Source organism: Ambystoma mexicanum, chromosome 1p (assembly GCF_040938575.1).
Source record: "Ambystoma mexicanum isolate Mex_15411 chromosome 1p, UKY_AmexF1_1, whole genome shotgun sequence".
Taxonomy (NCBI): domain Eukaryota; kingdom Metazoa; phylum Chordata; class Amphibia; order Caudata; family Ambystomatidae; genus Ambystoma; species Ambystoma mexicanum.
The window spans coordinates 578,947,801-578,968,337 of record NC_090921.1 but is presented as its reverse complement, the minus strand read 5'-3'; the positions used below and the strand labels follow the sequence as shown (position 1 = coordinate 578,968,337).

Below are 20,537 nucleotides of genomic sequence, written 5' to 3'. Positions count from 1 at the left end.
CTCCTGGTCTAGACACAGTTGTCCGACCACTCAGTCCACCCATCACAGGTCACACAACCAGTAGCCACATATCTTGCTCATGATTGAAGTTCAGATGCTGGCAAAGTTGATACTAGGAAACGTAATGGTCTAGGCGCAGTTGTCAGACTGCAGGGTCGACCAATCACAGGTCACGCAACCATAGATTTCCCATAGCTGATTCGTAGCCGATTCGTAATGGTTCACAAGTTCTAGTCTCTCACTTTACTCTGGAGGTGTCTCTGTAGCAATAATGGCGTTCTACAATTTCTGTTATGTGGGTTCATGCAACCACTCTTGCCAAAAGTCAGTAATATATACAAGTATTCACTGTAGGGGCTCAATAGCCCCTCATCTCTTTGGACTGATTCGCCTCTTTGGTGAGCTTCGATCTTCAAAGTACACAAGCCTTCAGGATTTTCGTTACGTTCAGCATTCAAGATTTGTAAGCATTCACCTTTTTGTTACGTTTGGTATTCAAGATCACGAGCCTCAGGCTCAACAGACGCCCCCCCCCCCCCTTCGATCCCAGTCATGCTCCGGCATACCAATCGTCTTCTGATACTTACCGGACTGTAACTCCGATTCGCCGGGCGCTTCCCTCCACACGTGCCAGCCTTCCTGCTCAACTCTGCCTCCGCTCTTCGTATCGGTCGCTCACCGCCTTCCTGACAAAGGTTCCCCACTGCACTCCCGGAGGGACTCCCAGGAACCCTGTCTGTTTTGGCACTTCGGCTTCTTGTCCCCTCTGCACTGCACTTCTCAGGTTCTCCAGTCCTCGTGCATCTCCTGTAGCACTCGCATGCCTTGAACCTCTCTCTTCCTCCTTTTGCACACCACCTTTTATATGTTCCCTGACTGTTGATGGATTTCAGGTGGAATGAGTAACTCCTAATTGCCCGACTTTGTGTCAACTCATCAGTGTGACATGCCTGATATTTATGGCTATATGCATCTAAGCTGCTCTTCCTCGTCACAGTACCATAGTGGTTTTAACAATGGGAAATCTGCATTGCTCCAAGTTGCCTCTTCTTCCCAGTGCTCAAAGGGAATTTACAGGCGATTATTGAATAAGAGTGACAATAGCACATAAAGGCTAAGGGAGGGGAGGGTAGGTCAATATCAGGAAAGGAAGGATACCATGTCTCGCCATCAGGTACCCTCTCTCCAATCCCCAAGGATGCTCCACTCAGTTTCTCATTTGCTTACTCCTTCGGGTCTGGATACAAGAGCGATGGCCCTTCCCTGGCCACCTGAACAGAGGATGCCAGGGGAGTAGATGTGAGAGTACCTTCAGTTTCGCACAACGCCCCCCCCCCAACATTCTTAGCAAAGTTACTCCACTGTACCAGTTAGCTTAATTTCATGACAACTTTAGACATGCAATCATATTCATTGCTTTTGCTATAGACCCTTAGCTATCATAATAAAACCATAGACTATTTTTAGCATTTTGGTTTTATTAACTTCAGAAATCGCAAATTTAAGTCATATACAAAAAGGGGAGAACATTTCCTAAGACATTACGAAAAAGCAAAAGGTCCATTTTAGGCATGGTTTACATCATTTTCAGTTGCCTGGTGGCTGGGTAGGTGCAGCACTTGCGGTGCTTTCGCTGGGGAGAGGGGGCCTTAGCATGGTGGGATGTGCAACGGGAGCAGGGGGAAGCACTGTTGATGTAGATGGGGGTACCCCAGAGGGTGGCGGAGGAGCCCCAGAAGGTTGAGGTGCTGCAGAAGGTGGAGGAGGTGCTGCAGCAGGTGGTGGTGGTGGTGCAGCAGATGGTAGAGGTGCAGCAGATGGTGGAGGAGGCGGCAACGATGGTGGAGGAGGTAAAGCTGGTGGAGGAGGCAGACCTGTTGGTGGGGGAAGGACCGGTGGCGGCGCTGGTGGTGCAGGCATGGGAGGCATAGGTGGTAAGGCTATGCCTCCAGGAGGTGGCGGCGGACGGTTTTCGAGTGCCGGTGGACGAGGTGGTAGTCCATTCATCAGAGGTGGTGGTGGAGGCCTCTTCACAGGCAGAGTTACTGTTGGGAGAGGCTGAATTATTATGGGTTTATCCATCTTGAAGTGGAACTGAAGAAAGAACTGAAAAAAATTAAACAGAAGCAAAATATTACAAAAGTGAATTTTGTCCAGTGATAGACTTGTACCAAATACATAACAGGTAAGTCAAGAAAACGTGGATTGTAATCAAATGACCACAAGAGCCAGAGTAGAGCTATATGTATGTGAAGAAATTCTGTCCTTGCACTTATGTCTGCCAGGTAGTAGCTATACAGTCCCATAAAATTGTATTTTGACCTTATTAACCATCTGAGTGCCTTATCACATATGCATGACCGTAATCATATTTCTGATGCTTGTATCGGCTTAGATTCACATGCTGTGCATAGCCCGCCATCTAGTGGAAGTTGCAGAGTATTACAGTTGTTTTCGAAACTCAAAAATGGACGTCAACCGGGCGTGCCAGTAATACTATCCCTAGTGTGATGTCCACTGTACCCATGATCCCTCACGCGTCAAGGTCCCTCAGATTGTGTTTTTTTCTGACATGAGGTGTAGCGCAAGTACAGCTATATCCAAGCAGATACTATTAGACAAGCTCTTAAGCATCCATGCGCCTTCTCTCCGAGGGGAGGAAGGGTGGGTCGCATGTGAATCTAAGCAGATACAAGCATCAGAAATACGATTACAGTGAGTATTGTATCCCTTCTGAGGCTTGTGGAATCTGCTTAGATCACATGCTGTGCATAGATTAGCGAGCAGTGGAAGGAGGTGGGACATGAGAAGGTTCATGAGCAAATAAGTGTCTTAGAACCGCTTATCCCACTTGTGTATCTGTCTTTGAATGGGTGTCAATGCAGTAGTGCTGAGTGAAAGTATGCATAGAGCTCCATGTAGCTGCTTTGCAAATACTGTCTAAAGGAACATTTGCAATGAAATCCAGCGTGGCTCCAGTACCTTTTGTGGAGTGAGCCCTGGGCGTAAAAGGCAGTGTCTTATTTGAAAGGGAATAGCACAGTTGGATACATCTGACTATCCACCTTGAAATGGTGTTCTTAGAGATGCAATCTCCTTCTCTGCCTGGTGCTATGGAGACAAACAGCTGGTCTGTTTTTCTTAGCGGTCTGGTTTTGTCTACGTAATAGAGGACCGCCCTCCTCACATCTAGTGTGTGGAGTTTTACCTCAGCAGAGCTTTTGGGTTCTTGGAAGAAAGCCGGTAGCTCAATAGACTGGTTAATGTGCAATTTAGAAATGAACTTGGGTGAGAACCTAGGGTGAGTTCGTAAAACCAGTTTGTCCTTATGTATTGTGAAGAAAGGATCCTGCACTGACAAGAGCTTGGATTTCACGGACTCTTCTTATGGAGGTGATGGCTACTAAGAAGGCAGTTTTATAAGTCAAATGTTTGAGACTAGATTTGTGCAAGTACCACATGAAGGTCCCAACCTGGTGGTGGGTTAGATATTGGAGGGTGGAGTCTCTTTACCCCTTCCATAAATGCCTTGACCACGGGCACTTTCCACCATGACACCTCGTTATGGGAAGTGGTGTAGGCTGATAAAGCTGCCAGGTGCACTTTAAGTGAGTTGAACACTAACCCTGCATCCAAGAGGTGGAACATATAGGTGGCGACATTAGAAGGAGTACAATCAATTGGGTTGATTTGCTTATTCTGGCACCAAATAACAAATCGTTTCCATTTATCATAGTAAAGGTGCCTTGTGTTAGGTTTTCTTGACTCTTTCAAGATATCCATACATCTCTGGGGTAAATTGAGCTGTTCAAACTATGACTTCAGGAGCCATGCTGCTAAGTTCATTGAGTTGGGCTGAGGATGCACTGTTAGCCCCTTGTGCTGGGAGAGTAGGTCGTACCGGCACGGGAGTTTGATTGGATCGCACACTGCCAACTTGCGTAGGTGTGGAAACCATGGTTGTCTCGCCCACATAGGAGCAACTAGGATGAGCGTCATTGGTTCCCTATGGATCTTGTTCACCATCTTCCTCACCAGTGGGGTTGGTGGAAAAGCGCAGGCAAACATCCCTGACCAATTCATCCATAGGGTGTTCCCCTTGGAGCCTGGTTGGGAGAACCTGGACGCGAAGTCTGGGCATTGACTATTTTCGTTTGTGGTGAATAGGTCTATAGTTGGTAAACCCCACATGGAGAAGAGGTGTTATACGACCTCTTTGTGTAGACGCCACTCTTGTTCTTCTGGCAGGGGGTCTCTGCTCAGCGAGTTTGCTAGAGCGTGGAGTTCCCCTGGAACATGTTGAGATGCCAGGAACATATTCCGTCTGAGTGCCATTTCCAGATTTTCTGTGCAAGTCTGGATAGATTAGGAGAACGTGTCCCCCCCGTTTGTTGATATAAAACATTACTATGGTGCTATCTATTAGGATCTGCACCAACAGACTTGTTAAATGGGGTTTAAATGCTTGGAGGGCTTTGAACACTGCTATAAGTTCCAGCACGCTGATGTGGTTCTGCGCCGTGGAGTGAGACCACAGACCCTGAGCTGTGGGGTGCAGGTAGTGCACCCCTTACCCAGCTAGTAAGGCATCCGTTGTGACCACTGCTCGCATCTGTGGATCGTAGAAGGGTTTCCCCCTTGATCAGATTCGCTCTAGTCCACCAGCCAAGATTTTATACCAGTGTGGCGCGCATGGGGAACCAGGTAAATACAAGAGGCCATCATGCCTATGAAATGCATTGCTTTGCGTAACCTTATCTGGCAGCCGGCCCGATAGTGTGGTAATTGCAGTAACAAGTTCTTTACTCTCTCTTCCGAGGGAAAGACTAACCCTTGCTCTGTATTTAGGATAGTTCCTAAGAACTGTTTGGAGGTGCTAGGCACCAGACTTGATTTTTTCTCATTGATCGAGAAGCCCATTGAAAGAGGAGGTTGATTGTTGTCTGAATGTTTTGTCTGCAAATCAGAGGTGATTCCCCTGTTATGAGCCAGTCGTCCAAGTAAGGGTACACTGGGATTGCATCCCTGCGGAGGTGCGCTGCCACCACCACCAGTGCCTTGGTGAATACCCTTGGAGCCGAGGCTATTCCGGAGGGCAGCACCTTGAATTGGTAGTGCTGGTTCGCCATCTTGAAACGCAAGAACCTTCTGTGCGCTGGAAACATTGGAATATGAAAATAGGCATCTTTCATATCCAGTGTTGCCATGTAATCCCCTTTTTTTAGAAGCGGGATTACTTCTTGTAGCGTGGTCATGCAGAACTTTTGTGGCTTGACATACTTGTTTGCAGGCCTTAAATCTAAAACAGGGCGCATTGTTAGATCTTTTTTGGGCACAAGGAAGTAAATTGAATATATGCCCCGGTTTACCTGGTTGGCTGGGACCACTTCTATGGCTTCCTTTAATAGAAGCTCTGTAATTTCCTGTAGAAGAATCCGCTGATGTTCTTCGGAGTGTACCTTTTGTCTCGGGGATGGTTGTGAGGTATTTGAAGAAGTTCTACACAGTAGCCCCCTGCTACTGCTGACAGCATCCATCTGTCTGAGGTAATACCCTCCCATGCATGTGTGAAGTTGGAAATTCGTCCTAATGGAGATGCATGGGAGGGTACCTAGAGCGGAACGTCACTTGCTCTGAGGTGGTGTGCCACCTCAAGCTTGGACTCTGCCCAGAGTCCCACGACCTCTTCACAACAACGTTTGCTACCTTAACAACGCAGCAAAGTACGATTAGCCCTGATTTGGACACCGCTCTACCATGTGCTGCCACCTGGGCTAATTGGGACTTAAGTGGCTCGGGTGCAGATGAAAGTAATGCTGAAACTTCATCCCACTTGTAGCTTGCCAGGAGTGTAGCATTATTTGCGATGCGGGTTTGGTAGGATACAGAAGAGGCTACTTTCCTGCCCATTGCGTAGATGTTTTTGCTCTCCTTGTCCGGAGGAGCCTCGGAGGAAGCAAGGGGAGTGCCTGCTCTCTTTCGTGTGGTAGTGACCACCACAGAGTCTGGGCTTAACTGACCTCTTATGTAAAGAGAGTCAGAAGTTGCAGGGCTAAACATTTTTTCAACGCACGGGTTAACGGCCCGTGTGAAGTTGGGTGCTTCCAAAGAAGGTTGGATTCTGCGTTGCACAGACTTCAAAATTGGAATAAATTGCCCTACTGTTTTTTTTATCTCCCAACAATTGCTCAGCGAAGTCTCCGTCTTCCACCACCTCCAGGGTATCTATGCAGAAGTGTTCTGCCTCTTTTGTTAGAACTTCGTTGAGTAAATGTTGGTTATCTACAGGGGAGTCTACTACTGGAGGATCCTGATTAATGGGTGAATCCAAGGAGTAGATGTTGGCCTCCTGGTCTGGGTCTGCATCGTCCCCCTCATAGAATTTGTCTAGGTCGTCATCCATAAGTTGAGGATCAGATGCATCAATTAAGGAAACATAGTCCTGTCCTTCTGAACTGAAAAAAAGGGAGAAAAGTAGGTGCACAGCACTTTTGGGAGTGATTATGGGTGATGTACTTAGGAGTAACACCAATTCGGTGTTAACTTTCTTTACTTCTCAGGAGGTGCAGGGGAGGAAAAGAGGGTTCTGGCACAAAAACCCCATTGTATACAAGAACAAGGAAAGAGGACCCAAGGTTGGAGTCCTCCCGTTCCCTGCACACTATGGATACGCACCAAGGCGTGGTAACTTAGGAATTTTAGTGCTTTATCAATAAGTTTTGTGTGAAAACAAATTCAATATTAGTGTACTTCGTGAAGACCAAGGAGAGTTAAGTGTGGTCATATAAAAGGAGAGACGGCTCTCTCATTTATCCATAAACACATTTTGAAGCGAAAAGGGTCATACAGATCTAGAACTCTGCCCTGACATGGGAGCCAGTACGAACCATCTTAGAAGGAGGTTGAGACACACGGGGTCTAGAGCTGGAAGGGGCTGAGGTTGGTGGGGTGGACTAAAGGCTTATAAGGTGTTCAGGGTGTTTTTCGAAGAAGTTACCAATGAAGGACATCCTACTCATAACCCTGTCAATGTCCTCGGCGGACCAATATTTCGAGCTTGGAAAGAAAATTTCGTGCTCGGAGCCAGGAAGGCCCATGTCTACATTAGTGGGTGGGATAAGCTTAGGCCTAGAGTCTTTAGGGTGGCTTTCTTTAAGGGAGGACTTATGTGTTTTATGGTGTTTGTCCCCACCCTGGGTCCCAGAGGAGAGAGACTGACTTCTTGGGCCCTGACGTCTTAGTAACAAAAGAACGTCAAATTTCATGTGTGGGGGCGAGGTTTCGTCTGCGGACGAATGGACCTCAGATGTCATTTTTCGCGAGGCACCCTTGCCGTCTTTTGACGTCTTAGAGTCTTTCAATGTTTTACTGCCTTTCAACGCCTTAGTTCTATAATGCAGCGATCTAGATTGCCCAGAGGACAGGGATTCGGTTGACTGTTCTCGGGATGCTGAGCGTTGTCGAGTACTCGAAGAATCTTTCGAGTGTCACTGGGGGTTGCGTCCTTAGTGGTGTATGTAATTGTTGTGCTACCACTGCCGGGTGTCGTCCCCACAACATGGCTGCCGGCCTGTCCTACGGGGTTTGGGGCTTGAGCTCGGGTAGCGTCAGCTACTCCAGTGCCCTCGCGTCCGAAAGTACGGCGCCGCTGCCATCACTGAAGGTTCCCTCCACGCTCATGGCCTCGAGTTGCCTGGCGTGGTGGGCCGAGCGCAGGGGAGAATATGCATTCTACAAATGGCCTAACAATGCCCCCCCCCCCTCTCTCCCTACTGTCTGGGCACCAGGGCGGCCTTCCAAGGCCTTTCAGTCCGTCGCGATTATTCTTCGACGGTAGTCTGCTTTCCGATTCTTTAGCGTACTATAACAAGGTCAAAGAAAGGATAGAAAGAGAAACTATCTTATTTCCACAAAGTCAATGGCTAATTTGCCGAAAGGAACTCTGCTATACGCGTCCGTCTAGCATGGCGGAAAAAAAAAATCTGAGGGACCTTGATGCGTGAGGGATCATGGGTACAGTGGACGCCACACTAAGGATAGTATTACTAGCATGCCCTGTCGACGTCCCTTTTTGAGTTTCGAAAACAACAACTAATACTCCGCAGCTTCCACTAGATGGCGGGCTATGCACAGCATGTGATCTAAACAGAAGCCTCAGAGATGACAATGCATTACTTACCGTAAAAGCATTTCTGATGGTTGTATCTGCTTAGATTCACATGCTGTGCATAGGTCCGACATCCAGTGGTCACTGCGGAGTATTGCATTTTGTTTTTCGTAGTCGAAAAGGGGACGTCGACAAGGCGTGTCTGTAACACTATCCCTATAGTGACGTTAATTGTACCCACAATCCCTCACGCGTCGAGGTCCCTCTGTTTGTATTTTTCTGCCCTGAGGGAGCCTTCTAGACGTGAGTGAGTACAGAAAAGAGAGAATATATAAAAAAGGTGTCTATGTTCCTTCCATCCGAGCGGGGAGGAAGGGTGGGCGCATGTGAATCTAAGCAGATACAACCATCAGAAATGCTTTTACGGTAAGTAATGCATTGTCTTCTGATGTTTGTTAATCTGCTTAGAATCACATGCTGTGCATAGACTAGCGAGCAGTACCCGGAGTTGGCGGTGGGTTATGAGAAGGAACAGTAGAGAAAAGATGTCTTAATACTGCCTGTCCCACCTGGGAGTCAGATCTAGAGTGTGTATCTAGACAGTAGTGTTTTGTAAAGGTGTGCACAGAACTCCAGGTAGCCGCTTTGCAGATGGACTCAAGGGGAACATTTGCAATGAATGCTATGGAAGCCCCAGTGCCTCGAGTGGAATGTGCTCTTGGCTTGAAGGGTAGTTCTCTCTTAGCAAGAGTGTAACAGAGAGTGATGCATAGAACAATCCATCTAGATATAGTGGACTTTGAAACTGCATCTCCTTCTCTTCCTGCTGCCACAGAGACAAAGAACTGATTAGTCTTTCTCAGTGGTCTGGTTCTTTCCATGTAGAACATGACTGCTCTGCGTACATCTAGTGTATGCAGACTTTTTTCTCCCAAGCTGGAAGGGTTTTGAAAGAACGTTGGTAGTTCTATAGACTGGTTTACATGAAATTTTGAGATGAATTTTGGTGCAAACCTTGGGTGTGTGCGTAGAACCACTTTATCTTTGTGAACTGTTACGAAGGGGTCTAGTACAGAAAGAGCCTGTAGTTCACTTACTCTCCTAATGGAGGTGATAGCTATTAGGAAAGCAGTCTTAAGAGTGAGGTCTTTAAGAGTTGCTTTGTGCATGGGTTCGAAAGGGGGGCCCATGAGTCTAGAAAGTACCACATTTAAGTCCCATCCGGGAGCTGGGTTAGCTATTGGAGGGTGTATTCTTTTTACCCCTTCCATGAAGGCTTTGATAACTGGTATCTTCCACCACAACACTTTAAGTTGGGAAGTGGTGTATGCAGAAAGTGCCGCTAGGTGGACTTTAATAGAATTGAACACTAGACCTGAATCCAGTAAATGGGTCAAGTATAGGACAATGTCAGTAGGAGAGCAGTCAATTGGGTTGATGCTCCTATTTGTACACCAGATGACAAATCTTTTTCATTTGCTAGCATAGCAGTGGCGAGTATTTGGTTTTCTGGCTTCCCTGAGGATGTCCATACATCTCTGAGGGAGTTGTAAATGGCCAAATTCTCTGATCTCAGGAGCCAGGCTGCTAAGTTCATGGTTTGAGGGCATGGGTGCAGTGTCTTGCCCTTGTCTTGTGACAGCATGTTGTATGGGCAGGGAAGTTTCACTGGGGGAGATAGGGACATCTCCATCAAGTGAGCGAACCAAGGTTGCCGGGCCCACATTGGGGCCACTAGTATCATGGTAACCTGCTCCTGGTGCATCTTGTGCACTACTTTGTTGAGAAGGGGAGTCGGGGGAAAGGCGTAAACAAATTTCCCTGACCATTGAATCGACAGACCGTTCCGCTTGGATTGGTTCTGGGGGTACCTGGAGGCGTAATTTTGGCATTGTGAGTTTTCCATAGTTGCGAACAGGTCTATTTCCGGAAAACCCCATTGCGTGAAGACGTCTAAGACGATGTTTTCGTGCAATTGCCATTCGTACTCTTCGGGCAGTGGGAAGTCTCTGCTGAGCTTGTCTGCTAGCAGATTGAGTTCCCCTGGTACATGTTGCGATAGTAGAAACATGTTGTGTCTGAGAGCCCACTTCCATATATTCTGGGACAGTTTGGACAGTCCTGGAGAGTGAGTGCCCCCTTGTTTGTTGAGGTAGTACATGGCTGTGGTGCCGTCTGTGAGGACCATCACTGTCTTTCCTTGTTTCTGAAAGGCTTTCTGTGCCTTGAACACTGCTAGAAGTTCCAGCAGGTTTATATGTTTGGATGCTAAGCTCGGAGTCCACGCTCCGTGAGCAGTCTGATGGGATAGGTGAGCCCCCCATCCTGTGAGGGATGCGTCTGTGGTTAGAGTGGCTTCTACCGCGGGTGTGGCAAAAGTCTTCCCTATTAGCAGGTTTTCTTTTGTCCACCACCTCAGCGAAAGTACTAAGGCCTGCGAGACCACCACTAGATCGTCCCATTGTCCGCTGGCCTGACACCACTGGCTGTTGAGCCACTCCTGCATTGGGCGCATGCGCAGACGCGCGTGAGGTACCAAATAAATACATGACGCCATCATCCCTAGCAAGCGCATAGCTTTGCGTACCGTCACCTCCCGACCCGTTACATAATGGGGGATCTGAAACAGCATGTTTTGGACCCTCTCGTTGGAGGGGAAGACGAGGCCGTCCTTTGTTTGAATTAGAGCCCCTAAAAATTGTTTGGTTTGGCTGGGTTCTAAGCTGGACTTCTTTTCGTTGATGGAGAAGCCCAGTTGGTACAAAAGGTTTACGGTCTTTTGGGTATTGGAGAAGCATGTTTCGTAAGAATCCCCGGTTATGAGCCAGTCGTCGAGGTAAGGGTATATTGGGATGGATAGCCTTCGCAGGTGAGCCGCTGCTACTGCCAGTACTTTTGTGAATACTCTTGGAGCAGAAGCTATCCCGAAGGGTAGTACTCTGAATTGGTAGTGTTTGTTCTCTATCTTGAACCTGAGGTATTTTCTGTGTGCTGGCAACATTAAAATATGAAAGTATGCATCTTTCATGTCTAGCGTTGTCATGTAATCCCCTTGTGATAACAGTGGGATTACTTCCTGCAAGGTTACCATACGGAACTTTTGTGGTTTGACAAAGTTGTTCGCTGGGCGCAGATCTAATACAGGGCGCATGGTTAAGTCCTTTTTGGGTACAAGGAAGTACACTGAATAAATACCTTCTGTTACCTGAGATAGGGGGACAGGTTCTATTGCTTCTTTTTTCAGCAGTTCTTTTACTTCTTGTAAAAGAATGGTGAGGTGCTCCGGTGATCTGCGTTGGTTTCGTGGGGGTTTGTACTTTGGGTAACCGTTGAATTCTATGCAGTATCCGTGGGTTATGGTTGATAATACCCATCGGTCTGACGATATTCCCTCCCATGCTGATAGGAACGATGTTAGCCGGCCCCCGACCGGTGATGCATGGGAGGGGACCCGAATCTTCGGATCATTTGCTGGTATTGGGCGTGGAACCTCTGGGGCTGGAGCCACGACCTCTTCCTCTGCCACGCCGTTGGCCTCTTTGACTGAACTGGGTGTTACCCTGGTTAGAGGGCCAGTTGGTAGCAGAGTAACATTGTTGTTGGTTTTGCTGCTGTCTTTGGCCACGAAAGGAGCGTCTATTACCATAGCCTCGCCTGTTAGGGGGTCTAGATATTTGATCAAGAGTCTTGATGGTATCAAACTCTTTCTTAGCATGTTCTAGTGCCTCATCAACTGCCTTCCCAAACAGATGCGTCTGTTCTATGGGTTTATTTATGAGGGAGGCTTGGGTTTCGGGTTTAAAACCTGAATTGCGTAGCCAAACGTGTCGTTTGAGAAGTATTCCCTGAACCAGGGATCGGCCAGCAGTCTCAGCGGCATCTAGGGAGTTTTTAACGATGCCCTGGTTTACAAGTGTTCCCTCTGATATTATAGTTAGCAGACGTGACCGCAGGGGTTCAGGTGCGTCCTCTGCCTCGCTGCGCAGCTTGCTCCACTGTGCATCTGCGTAGCTAGCTAATAGGGAGTTGTTATTAGCAATTCTAGTAGAGAAGGCGGCGGAGGTCGTGATTCTCTTCCCAAGTGCGTACAGCTTCTTGCCTTCTTTGTCAGGTGGTGCTTCACTAGTGGATAGTGGTACCCCTGCTCTTTTCCTTGTGTTGGTAACTACAAGGGAGTCCGGAATAGAGTGTCCTCTGATGTATAAAGGGTCAGAGGATGAAGGGCTGAAGAGCTTTTCTATTCTAGGGTTGACCCCTCTTACTAAAGCTGGATTAGAAAGGGAAGGAGAAATTCTTCTCTTAATAGAAGCCAGGAGTGGAATAGACTGGCTAACAGGGGCTTTTTCTTTAATAACTCTTTCTACAAAGTCTATGTCAGGAAGAGCTTCCCCTGTGTCAAGCTCAAAATGCGCTGCTGCCTTGCGCAATAGTGCATTGAGGGAAGGTTGGTCATCTATGGGAGAGGAGTTCCCAATATGTGAATCCTTGAGAGGAGAAGGGTGAAAGGAATCAGGGTCTGAGTGCACTGATGGGGATTGCCACGGCTGCACTGACGGGGATTGCCAGGGCTGCGATGTAGCTGTATCCTCTTCGAAATTAGTGTAAGGATCTTCTTCGAACCCCTCTTCCTCAAGTTCTTCTTCTTGCCCACCCCAACACTCCTCATCTTCCTGAAGGTATTGCTCCTCCTCAGTGAGGTCATATACATCTGTGGAAGGGGGAACCAGCCTAGGAATCTTGACTCTAGGGTCATCCTGGGGCCATTCTCTTTGTCTTTTGTGAGTGGGTGGGTGGGTCTTGGTTTCCTAGAAACCTTTCCATTTTCTCCATGCAAGAATGGAGTCTTTCAAGGGTCTCATGGGGTACCCCTGAATAGTCTAGAGGGGGGAAATCTGTGTTTTCACCTTCGAACCGCTTCGAACGCTCCCACAACGTCGACGAGAGGTTACCGTCTACTTCTGAAAAGCCCTCCGGTAGTTCAGAAGCGTCCTTAGATGAAAGGGGCAGTTCATGGCTACCTTTGTGCTTTTTCGTCGCGGTATTCGACGTTTGTTTCGTCGTCCGCGCACGTTTGTCTTCGGAGACAATTCTCGCTAGGCTCTCGACAACGAGTTTGTCCGTCGAGGGCTCTGATGTCGACGTTGTGTGCGTTGCGCGTTGTACCTCGACGGCCGCTCTATGGAGCGTTACGTTGGATGTTTTTGGGGTAGCGCCCGTGTTAGATGAAAGCCCAATCGCTGGTCGCGTTTGCGGGTGGGGCTTGAGACCTTTACGGTCTGCGGTAGACGCCGGAGTGCCCTGCGTCCCCTTCGGCGCCGATGGATCCTTCGTTCTCGACGAAGAAGAGCCGTGGGTTGTATGTTTAGCCTTATGGGGTTTATGTGCGTCCTTGTCGCCGGGGTGTTCATCCCCATAAGCAGGGCGTGAGCCGAGCCCGTCGGGGCCGGGGACGGACGTCGAGGAGCGGGAACGCTCCTTCTGGGGGTTCATGACTTCCGTAACGGACGTCGAGTTATCGCCCTCCTCGTCACTTTCAGTAACAGCGGCAGCGGGTGAGGAAACTGACTTCGACATCGCGTAGTCCGCCCACCTTTTAACCCTTCGTTCTTTAAGGGTTCTAGGTTTCAAGAGCTTGCAGGCTGCGCAGCTGTCCTCTTTGTGATCGAGGGGCAAGCAACGATTACAGAGCTTGTGCTTATCCTTCCAAGTATATTTGCCCCTGCAGCGTGGGCAGAACTTAAAAGGTGTCCTCTCCATAGCTGAGGCAATAATAGCTGGCGATAACAACCCCAAGGGAAAGAAAGGGGAGAAAGAAAGACATTCTCAAAGAGAAGATAAAAGTTCGAACCCCCACTCTCCCTACTGTATGTTGGCCGTCGAGGCCAGGCCACGTGTTCGGCAGCGCCGAAGGATCTCCTCCGCTCTTCCTCTCCGTCGAAAATCTGTTCAGCGGAGAAACAGCTTCACAGCTAACGTCGAGGGGAGGGATCGTTAATAATATATTAAGTATAACAAAGGACCGAGGTCCGTGGCAAGTATTAGCAATGTCTCTCTAGGAGCTCAGCGAAAGGCGACCAGAAACTGGGCGGAAAAAAACAATCTGAGGGACCTCGACGCGTGAGGGATTGTGGGTACAATGCACGTCACTATAGGGATAGTGTTACAGACACGCCTTGTCGACGTCCCCTTTTCGACTACGAAAAACAAAATGCAATACTCCACAGTGACCACTGGATGTCGGACCTATGCACAGCATGTGATTCTAAGCAGATTAACAAACATCAGAAATATAGATATAGATGACAATGCATTACTTACCGTAAAAGCATTTCTGATGGTTGTATCTGCTTAGATTCACATGCTTTGCATAGGTCCGACATCCAGTGGTCACTGCGGAGTATTGCATTTTGTTTTTCGTAGTCGAAAAGGGGACGTCGACAAGGCGTGTCTGTAACACTATCCCTATAGTGACGTGCGTTGTACCCACAATCCCTCACGCGTCGAGGTCCCTCTGTTTGTATTTTTCTGCCCTGAGGGAGCCTTCTAGACGTGAGTGAGTACAGAAAAGAGAGATAAAAGGAAGTCTATGTTCCTTCCATCCGAGCGGGGAGGAAGGGTGGGCGCATGTGAATCTAAGCAGATACAACCATCAGAAATGCTTTTACGGTAAGTAATGCATTGTCTTCTGATGTTTGTTAATCTGCTTAGAATCACATGCTGTGCATAGACTAGCGAGCAGTACCCGGAGTTGGCGGTGGGTTATGAGAAGGAACAGTAGAGAAAAGATGTCTTAATACTGCCTGTCCCACCTGGGAGTCAGATCTTGAGTGTGCATCTAGACCATGGGTGCACAACATGCGGCCCGCGGGCCAAGTGCGGCCCGTGATGCTGCTGGATGCGGCCCGCAAGCAGCAAAGGTCGCCCTCCATTAAGAAAGTCTTTGTTTTCCTTGCCGGGCCGTGAGTCACGCAGTGTGTGTGTATGCTGCCAGGGAAGCTGGGGCTCAGTGACCTAATCTGCCCTGGCAGGGGTGCAGAGTAGGGGGGGCTGCGGGGCCCTCCTCCCCCCTCCTCCCCCGGCAGAATGAAGTCGGGGCTGAGCAATCCCCACCCCCCCACGGGCCGCACAGAAGAGGGGCAGTATGGATGGCCCTTTGTTCCATCCATACTGTCTCTCTCTGGCGGCCCGGGTAAAAGCCGGAGAAAAAAGATGTTTAAAAATGGAGGGACGGATGCAAAGCAAGAGGCTCTTGTTTTGCATCTGTCCCTCCATTTCTAAAAATCGTTTTGGGTTGGGTATACTTCTACATCTGTGCACCGGGGTGCACAGATGTAGAGGTACACCCAACCCAAAACGATTTGGGCAGTGCCAGAAGCCTCGCCAGCGTTCCAGGACGTCTGGGTAAGTACATGGTGGGGGGGCTGTATGTTTGTGTGTGTGTCTGTCTCCGCTCCGTCCTGTGTTTTTTGTTTTTGTATGTATGTTGAGATGCGGAGGTGGGGGTGTGTGTCGGGTGTGTATGGGTGTGTTTGTATTTATATGTCTGCATTGTATGTTGAGATGCGGAGGTGGGGGGTGTCGGGTGTCTATGGGTGTGTTTGTATTTGTATGTCTGCAGTGTATGTTGAGATGCGGGGGTGGAGTGTGTGTCGGGTCTGCTTGAATGTGTTTGTGTGCAAGTGCAGTGTATGTTGAGATGCGGGGATGGGGTGTGTCGGGTCTGCCTGAATGTGTTTGTGTGCAAGTGCAGTGTATGTTGAGATGCGGGGGTGTGGTGTGTGTCGGGTCTGCCTGAATGTGTTTGTGTGCAAGTTCAGTGTATGTTGAGATGCGGGGGTGGGGTGTGTGTCAGGTCTGCCTGAATGTGTTTGTGTGCAAGTTCAGTGTATGTTGAGATGCGGAGAGGGGGTGTGTGTCGGGTCTGCCTGAATGTGTTTGTGTGCAAGTTCAGTGTATGTTGAGATGCAGGGGTGGGGTGTGTGTCAGGTCTGCCTGAATGTGTTTGTGTGCAAGTTCAGTGTATGTTGAGATGCGGAGAGGGGGTGTGTGTCGGGTCTGCCTGAATGTGTTTGTGTGCAGGTGCAGTGTGTGTTGAGATGCGGACGGGGTGTGTGTGTCGGGTCTGCCTGAATGTTTGTTGTTGTGTGAAAGTGCATGTTGAGATGCGGGTGTGGGGTGTGTGTCGGGTCTGCCTGAATGTGTTTGTGGGCAAGTGCAGTGTATGTTGAGATGTGGGGGGGTGGTGGGGTGGGGTCTGCCTGAATGTTTGTTGTGTGCACGTTCAGTGTATGTTGAGATGCTGGGAGGGGGGGGGTGGTGGGGTGGGGTCTGCCTGAATGTTTGTTGTGTGCACGTTCAGTGTATGTTGAGATGCTGGGAGGGTGGGGGTGGGGGGGCTGGGGTCGGGTCTGCCTGAATGTTTGTTGTGTGCACGTTCAGTGTATGTTGAGATGGGGGGGGGTCCGAGTCTGTATGCGTGCATGCTTGCGAGTTTGTGTGCTGAGTTGGGGGGGCTCAAGTTTGTATGGGTGCATGGTGTATGCTTGTGGGTTTGTGTGCTGAGTTGGGGGTGGGGGGTTCGGGTCTGTATGGGTGCATGGTGTATGCTTGTGGGTTTGTTGTGTGCTGAGTTGGGGGGTGGGGATTCGGGTCTGTATGGGTGCATAGTGTATACTTGTTAGTTTGTATGCAGGGGTGGGGGGGTTGGGGTCTGTACGAGTATGAGGCATAGTGTTTGCTTGAGGGGTGGGGGCCATGGGGCATAGTGTTTGCTTGAGGGGTGGGGGCCATGGGGCAGTGTTTGCTTGAGGGGTGGGTGTCTTGGGGCATAGTGTTTGCATGAGGGGTGGGGGCCATGGGGCATAGTGTTTGCTTGAGGGGTGGGGGCCATGGGGCATAGTGTTTGCATGAGGGGTGGGTGTCTTGAGGCATAGTGTTTGCATGAGGGGTGGGTGCCTTGGGGCATAGTGTTTGCATGATGGGTGGGGGCCATGGGGCATAGTGTTTGCATGAGGGGTGGGTGTCATGGGGCATAGTGTTTGGTTGAGGGGTGGGAGCCATGGGGCATAGTGTTTGCTTGAGGGGTGGGTGACTTGGGGCATAGTGTTTGCATGAGGGGTGGGGGCCATGGGGCATAGTGTTTGCATGAGGGGTGGGTGTCATGGGGCATAGTGTTTGGGGGTGGGAGCCATGGGACATAGTGTTTGCTTGAGGGGTGGGGGCTATGGGGCATAGTGTTTAATAAAAATAGGGGGTTGAAAAAGCCTCCTGCCACACCACGCCCCACCGCGCCTACCGCCCCACCCACATTTACTTTTTGGCCCACTATAGCCATCATGTAAGGTACTTTCGGCCCTCTGTCAAAATCAGTTGTGCACCCCTGATCTAGACAGTGTTTTGTAAAGGTGTGCACAGAACTCCAGGTAGCCGCTTTGCAGATGGACTCAAGGGGAACATTTGCAATGAATGCTATGGATGCCCCAGTGCCTCGAGTGGAATGTGCTCTTGGCTTGAAGGGTAGTTCTCTCTTAGCAAGAGTGTAACAGAGAGTGATGCATTGTACAATCCATCTAGATATAGTGGACTTGAGACTGCATCTCCTTCTCTTCCTGCTGCCACCGAGACAAAGAACTGATTAGTCTTTCTCAGTGATCTGGTTCTTTCCATGTAGAACATGACAGCTCTGCGTACATCTAGTGTATGCAGACTTTTTTCTCCCAAGTTGGAAGGGTTTTGAAAGAACGTTGGTAGTTCTATAGATTGGTTTACATGAAATTTAGAGATGAATTTTGGTGCAAACCTTGGGTGTGTGCGAAGAACCACCTTATCCTTGTGAACTGATACGAAGGGGTCTAATACAGAAAGAGCCTGTAGTTCACTTACTCTCCTAATGGAGGTGATAGCTATTAGGAAAGCAGTCTTAAGAGTGAGGTATTTAAGAGTTGCCTTGTGCATGGGTTCGAAAGGAGTGCCCATGAGTCTAGAAAGTACCACGTTTAAGTCCCATCCGGGAGCTGGGCTAGCTATTGGGGGGTGTATTCTCTTTACCCCTTCCATGAAGGCCTTTATAACTGGTATCTTCCACCACGACACTAAGTTGGGAAGTGGTGTATGCAGAAAGTGCCGCTAGGTGGACTTTAATGGAATTAAACACTAGACCTGAATCCAGTAAATGGGTCAAGTACAGAATAATGTTAGTGGCAGAGCAGTCAACCGGGTTGATGTTCTTACTTCTACACCAGATGACAAATCTTTTCCACTTGCTAGAATAGCAGTGGCGAGTATTAGGTTTTCTGGCTTCCCTGAGGATGTCCATACATCTCTGAGGGAGATGTAAATGTCCAAATTCTATGATCTCAGGAGCCAGGCTGCTAAGTTCATGGTCTGAGGGCATGGATGCAGTGTCCTGCCCTTGTCTTGTGACAGCATGTTGTACGGGCAAGGAAGTTTCATTGGGGGAGATAGGGACATCTCCATCAAGTGAGCGAACCATGGCTGCCGGGCCCACATTGGGGCCACTAGTATCATGGTCACCTGCTCTTGGTGCATCTTGTGCACCACCTTGTTGAGGAGGGGAGTCGGGGGAAAGGCGTAAACAAATTTCCCTGACCATTGAATCAACAGACCGTTCCCCTTGGACTGGTTCTGGGGGTACCTGGAGGCGTAACTTTGGCATTGTGAGTTCTCCAGGGTTGCGAACAGGTCTATTTCCGGGAAACCCCATTGCGTGAAGACGTTTAAGACGATGTCTTCTTGCAATTGCCATTCGTACTCTTTGGGTAGGGGGAAGTCTCTGCCGAGTTTGTCTGCTAGCAGATTGAGTTCCCCTGGTACATGTTGTGATAGTAGGAACATGTTGTGCTTGAGAGCCCACTTCCATATATTCTGGGACAGCTTGGACAGTCCTGGAGAGTGAGTGCCCCCTTGCTTGTTGAGATAGTACATGGCTGTGGTGCTGTCTGTGAGGACCATCACTGTCTTTCCTTGTAAGTGTTCCTGAAAGGCTTTCAGTGCTTTGAACACTGCTAATAGTTCCAGCAGGTTTATATGTTTGGATGCTAAGCTCGGAGTCCACACTCCGTGAGCAGTCTGATGGGATAGGTGAGCCCCCCATCCTGTAAGGGATGCGTCTGTGGTTAGAGTGGCTTCCACTGCGGGTGTGGCAAAAGTTTTCCCTAATAACAGGTTTTCCTTTGTCCACAAGCGTAGCGAGAGAACCAAGGCCTGCGAGACCACCACTAGATCGTCCCATTGTCCGCTGGCCTGACACCACTGGCTGTAGACCCACTCTTGCATTGGGCGCATGCGCAGGCGCGCGTGAGGTACCAAATAAATACATGACGCCATCATCCCTAGCAAACGCATTGCTTTGCGTACCGTAACCTCTCGACCTGCCACATAATGGGGGATCTGAAACAGCATGTTTTGGACCCTCTCGTTGGAGGGGAAGACGAGGCCGTCCTTTGTTCGAATTAGAGCCCCTAGGAATTGTTTGATTTGGCTGGGGTCTAAGCTGGACTTCTTTTCGTTGATGGAGAAGCCCAGTTGGGACAAAATGTCTACGGTCCTTTGGGTATTGGAGAAGCATGTTTCGTAAGAATCCCCTGTTATGAGCCAGTCGTCGAGGTACGGGTAAACTGGGATGGCCAGTACTTTCGTAAATACCCTTGGTGCAGATGCTATCCCGAAGGGTAGTACTCTGAACTGGTAGTGTTTGTTCTCTATCTTGAACCTGAGGTATTTTCTGTGCGCTGGCAACATTAAAATATGAAAGTATGCATCTTTCATGTCTAGTGTTGTCATGTAATCCCCCTGTGATAACAGTGGGATTACATCCTGTAAGGTTACCATACGAAATGTTTGGGGTTTGACAAAATTGTTCGCTGGACGCATATCTAATACAGGGCGCATGGTTAAATCCTTTTTGGGTACAAGGAAGTACACTGAATAAATACCTTCTGTTACCTGCGATAGGGGGACAGCCTCTATAGCTTCTTTTTTTAGTAGCTCTTCTACTTCTTGAAGAAGAATAGTGAGGTGTTCCGGTGTCATGCGCCGGTTCCGTGGGGGTCTGTATTTTGGGGAACCGTTGAATTCGATGCAGTATACGTGGGCTATGGTGGATAATACCCAGCGGTCTGACGTTATTCCCTCCCATGCTGAAAGGAACGATGTTAGCCGGCCCCCGACCGGTGATGCATGGGAGGGGACCTGAATCTTTGGGTCATTTGTTGGTATTGGGCGTGGGGCCTTTTGGACTGGAGCCGCGCCCTCTTCCTTTGCCACGACGTTGGCCTCTTTGACTGAACTGGGTGCTTTGGTTAGAGGGCCAGTTGGTAGCAGAGTAAAATTGTTGTTGGCTTTGCTGCTGGCGTTGGCCACGAAAGGAGCGTCTATTGCCATAGCTGCGTCTGTTAGGTGGCCTAGAAAT

General features: G+C 49.1%; 1 protein-coding gene across 3 annotated transcripts in view; it reads right to left on the bottom strand.

The window, feature by feature from the left end:
- Positions 1-1,460: 1,460 nt before the first annotated feature.
- Positions 1,461-20,537, bottom strand: part of SF3A2 (splicing factor 3a subunit 2) — a 432,784-nt gene continuing 413,707 nt past the window's right edge. For all 3 annotated transcript variants that reach the window (XM_069649520.1, XM_069649521.1, XM_069649519.1), the window contains exon 9: positions 1,461-2,106. In XM_069649520.1, coding sequence (XP_069505621.1) covers positions 1,588-2,106 — 519 coding nt within the window. In that variant the 3' untranslated portion in view covers positions 1,461-1,587. The remainder of the gene's footprint in view (positions 2,107-20,537) is intronic.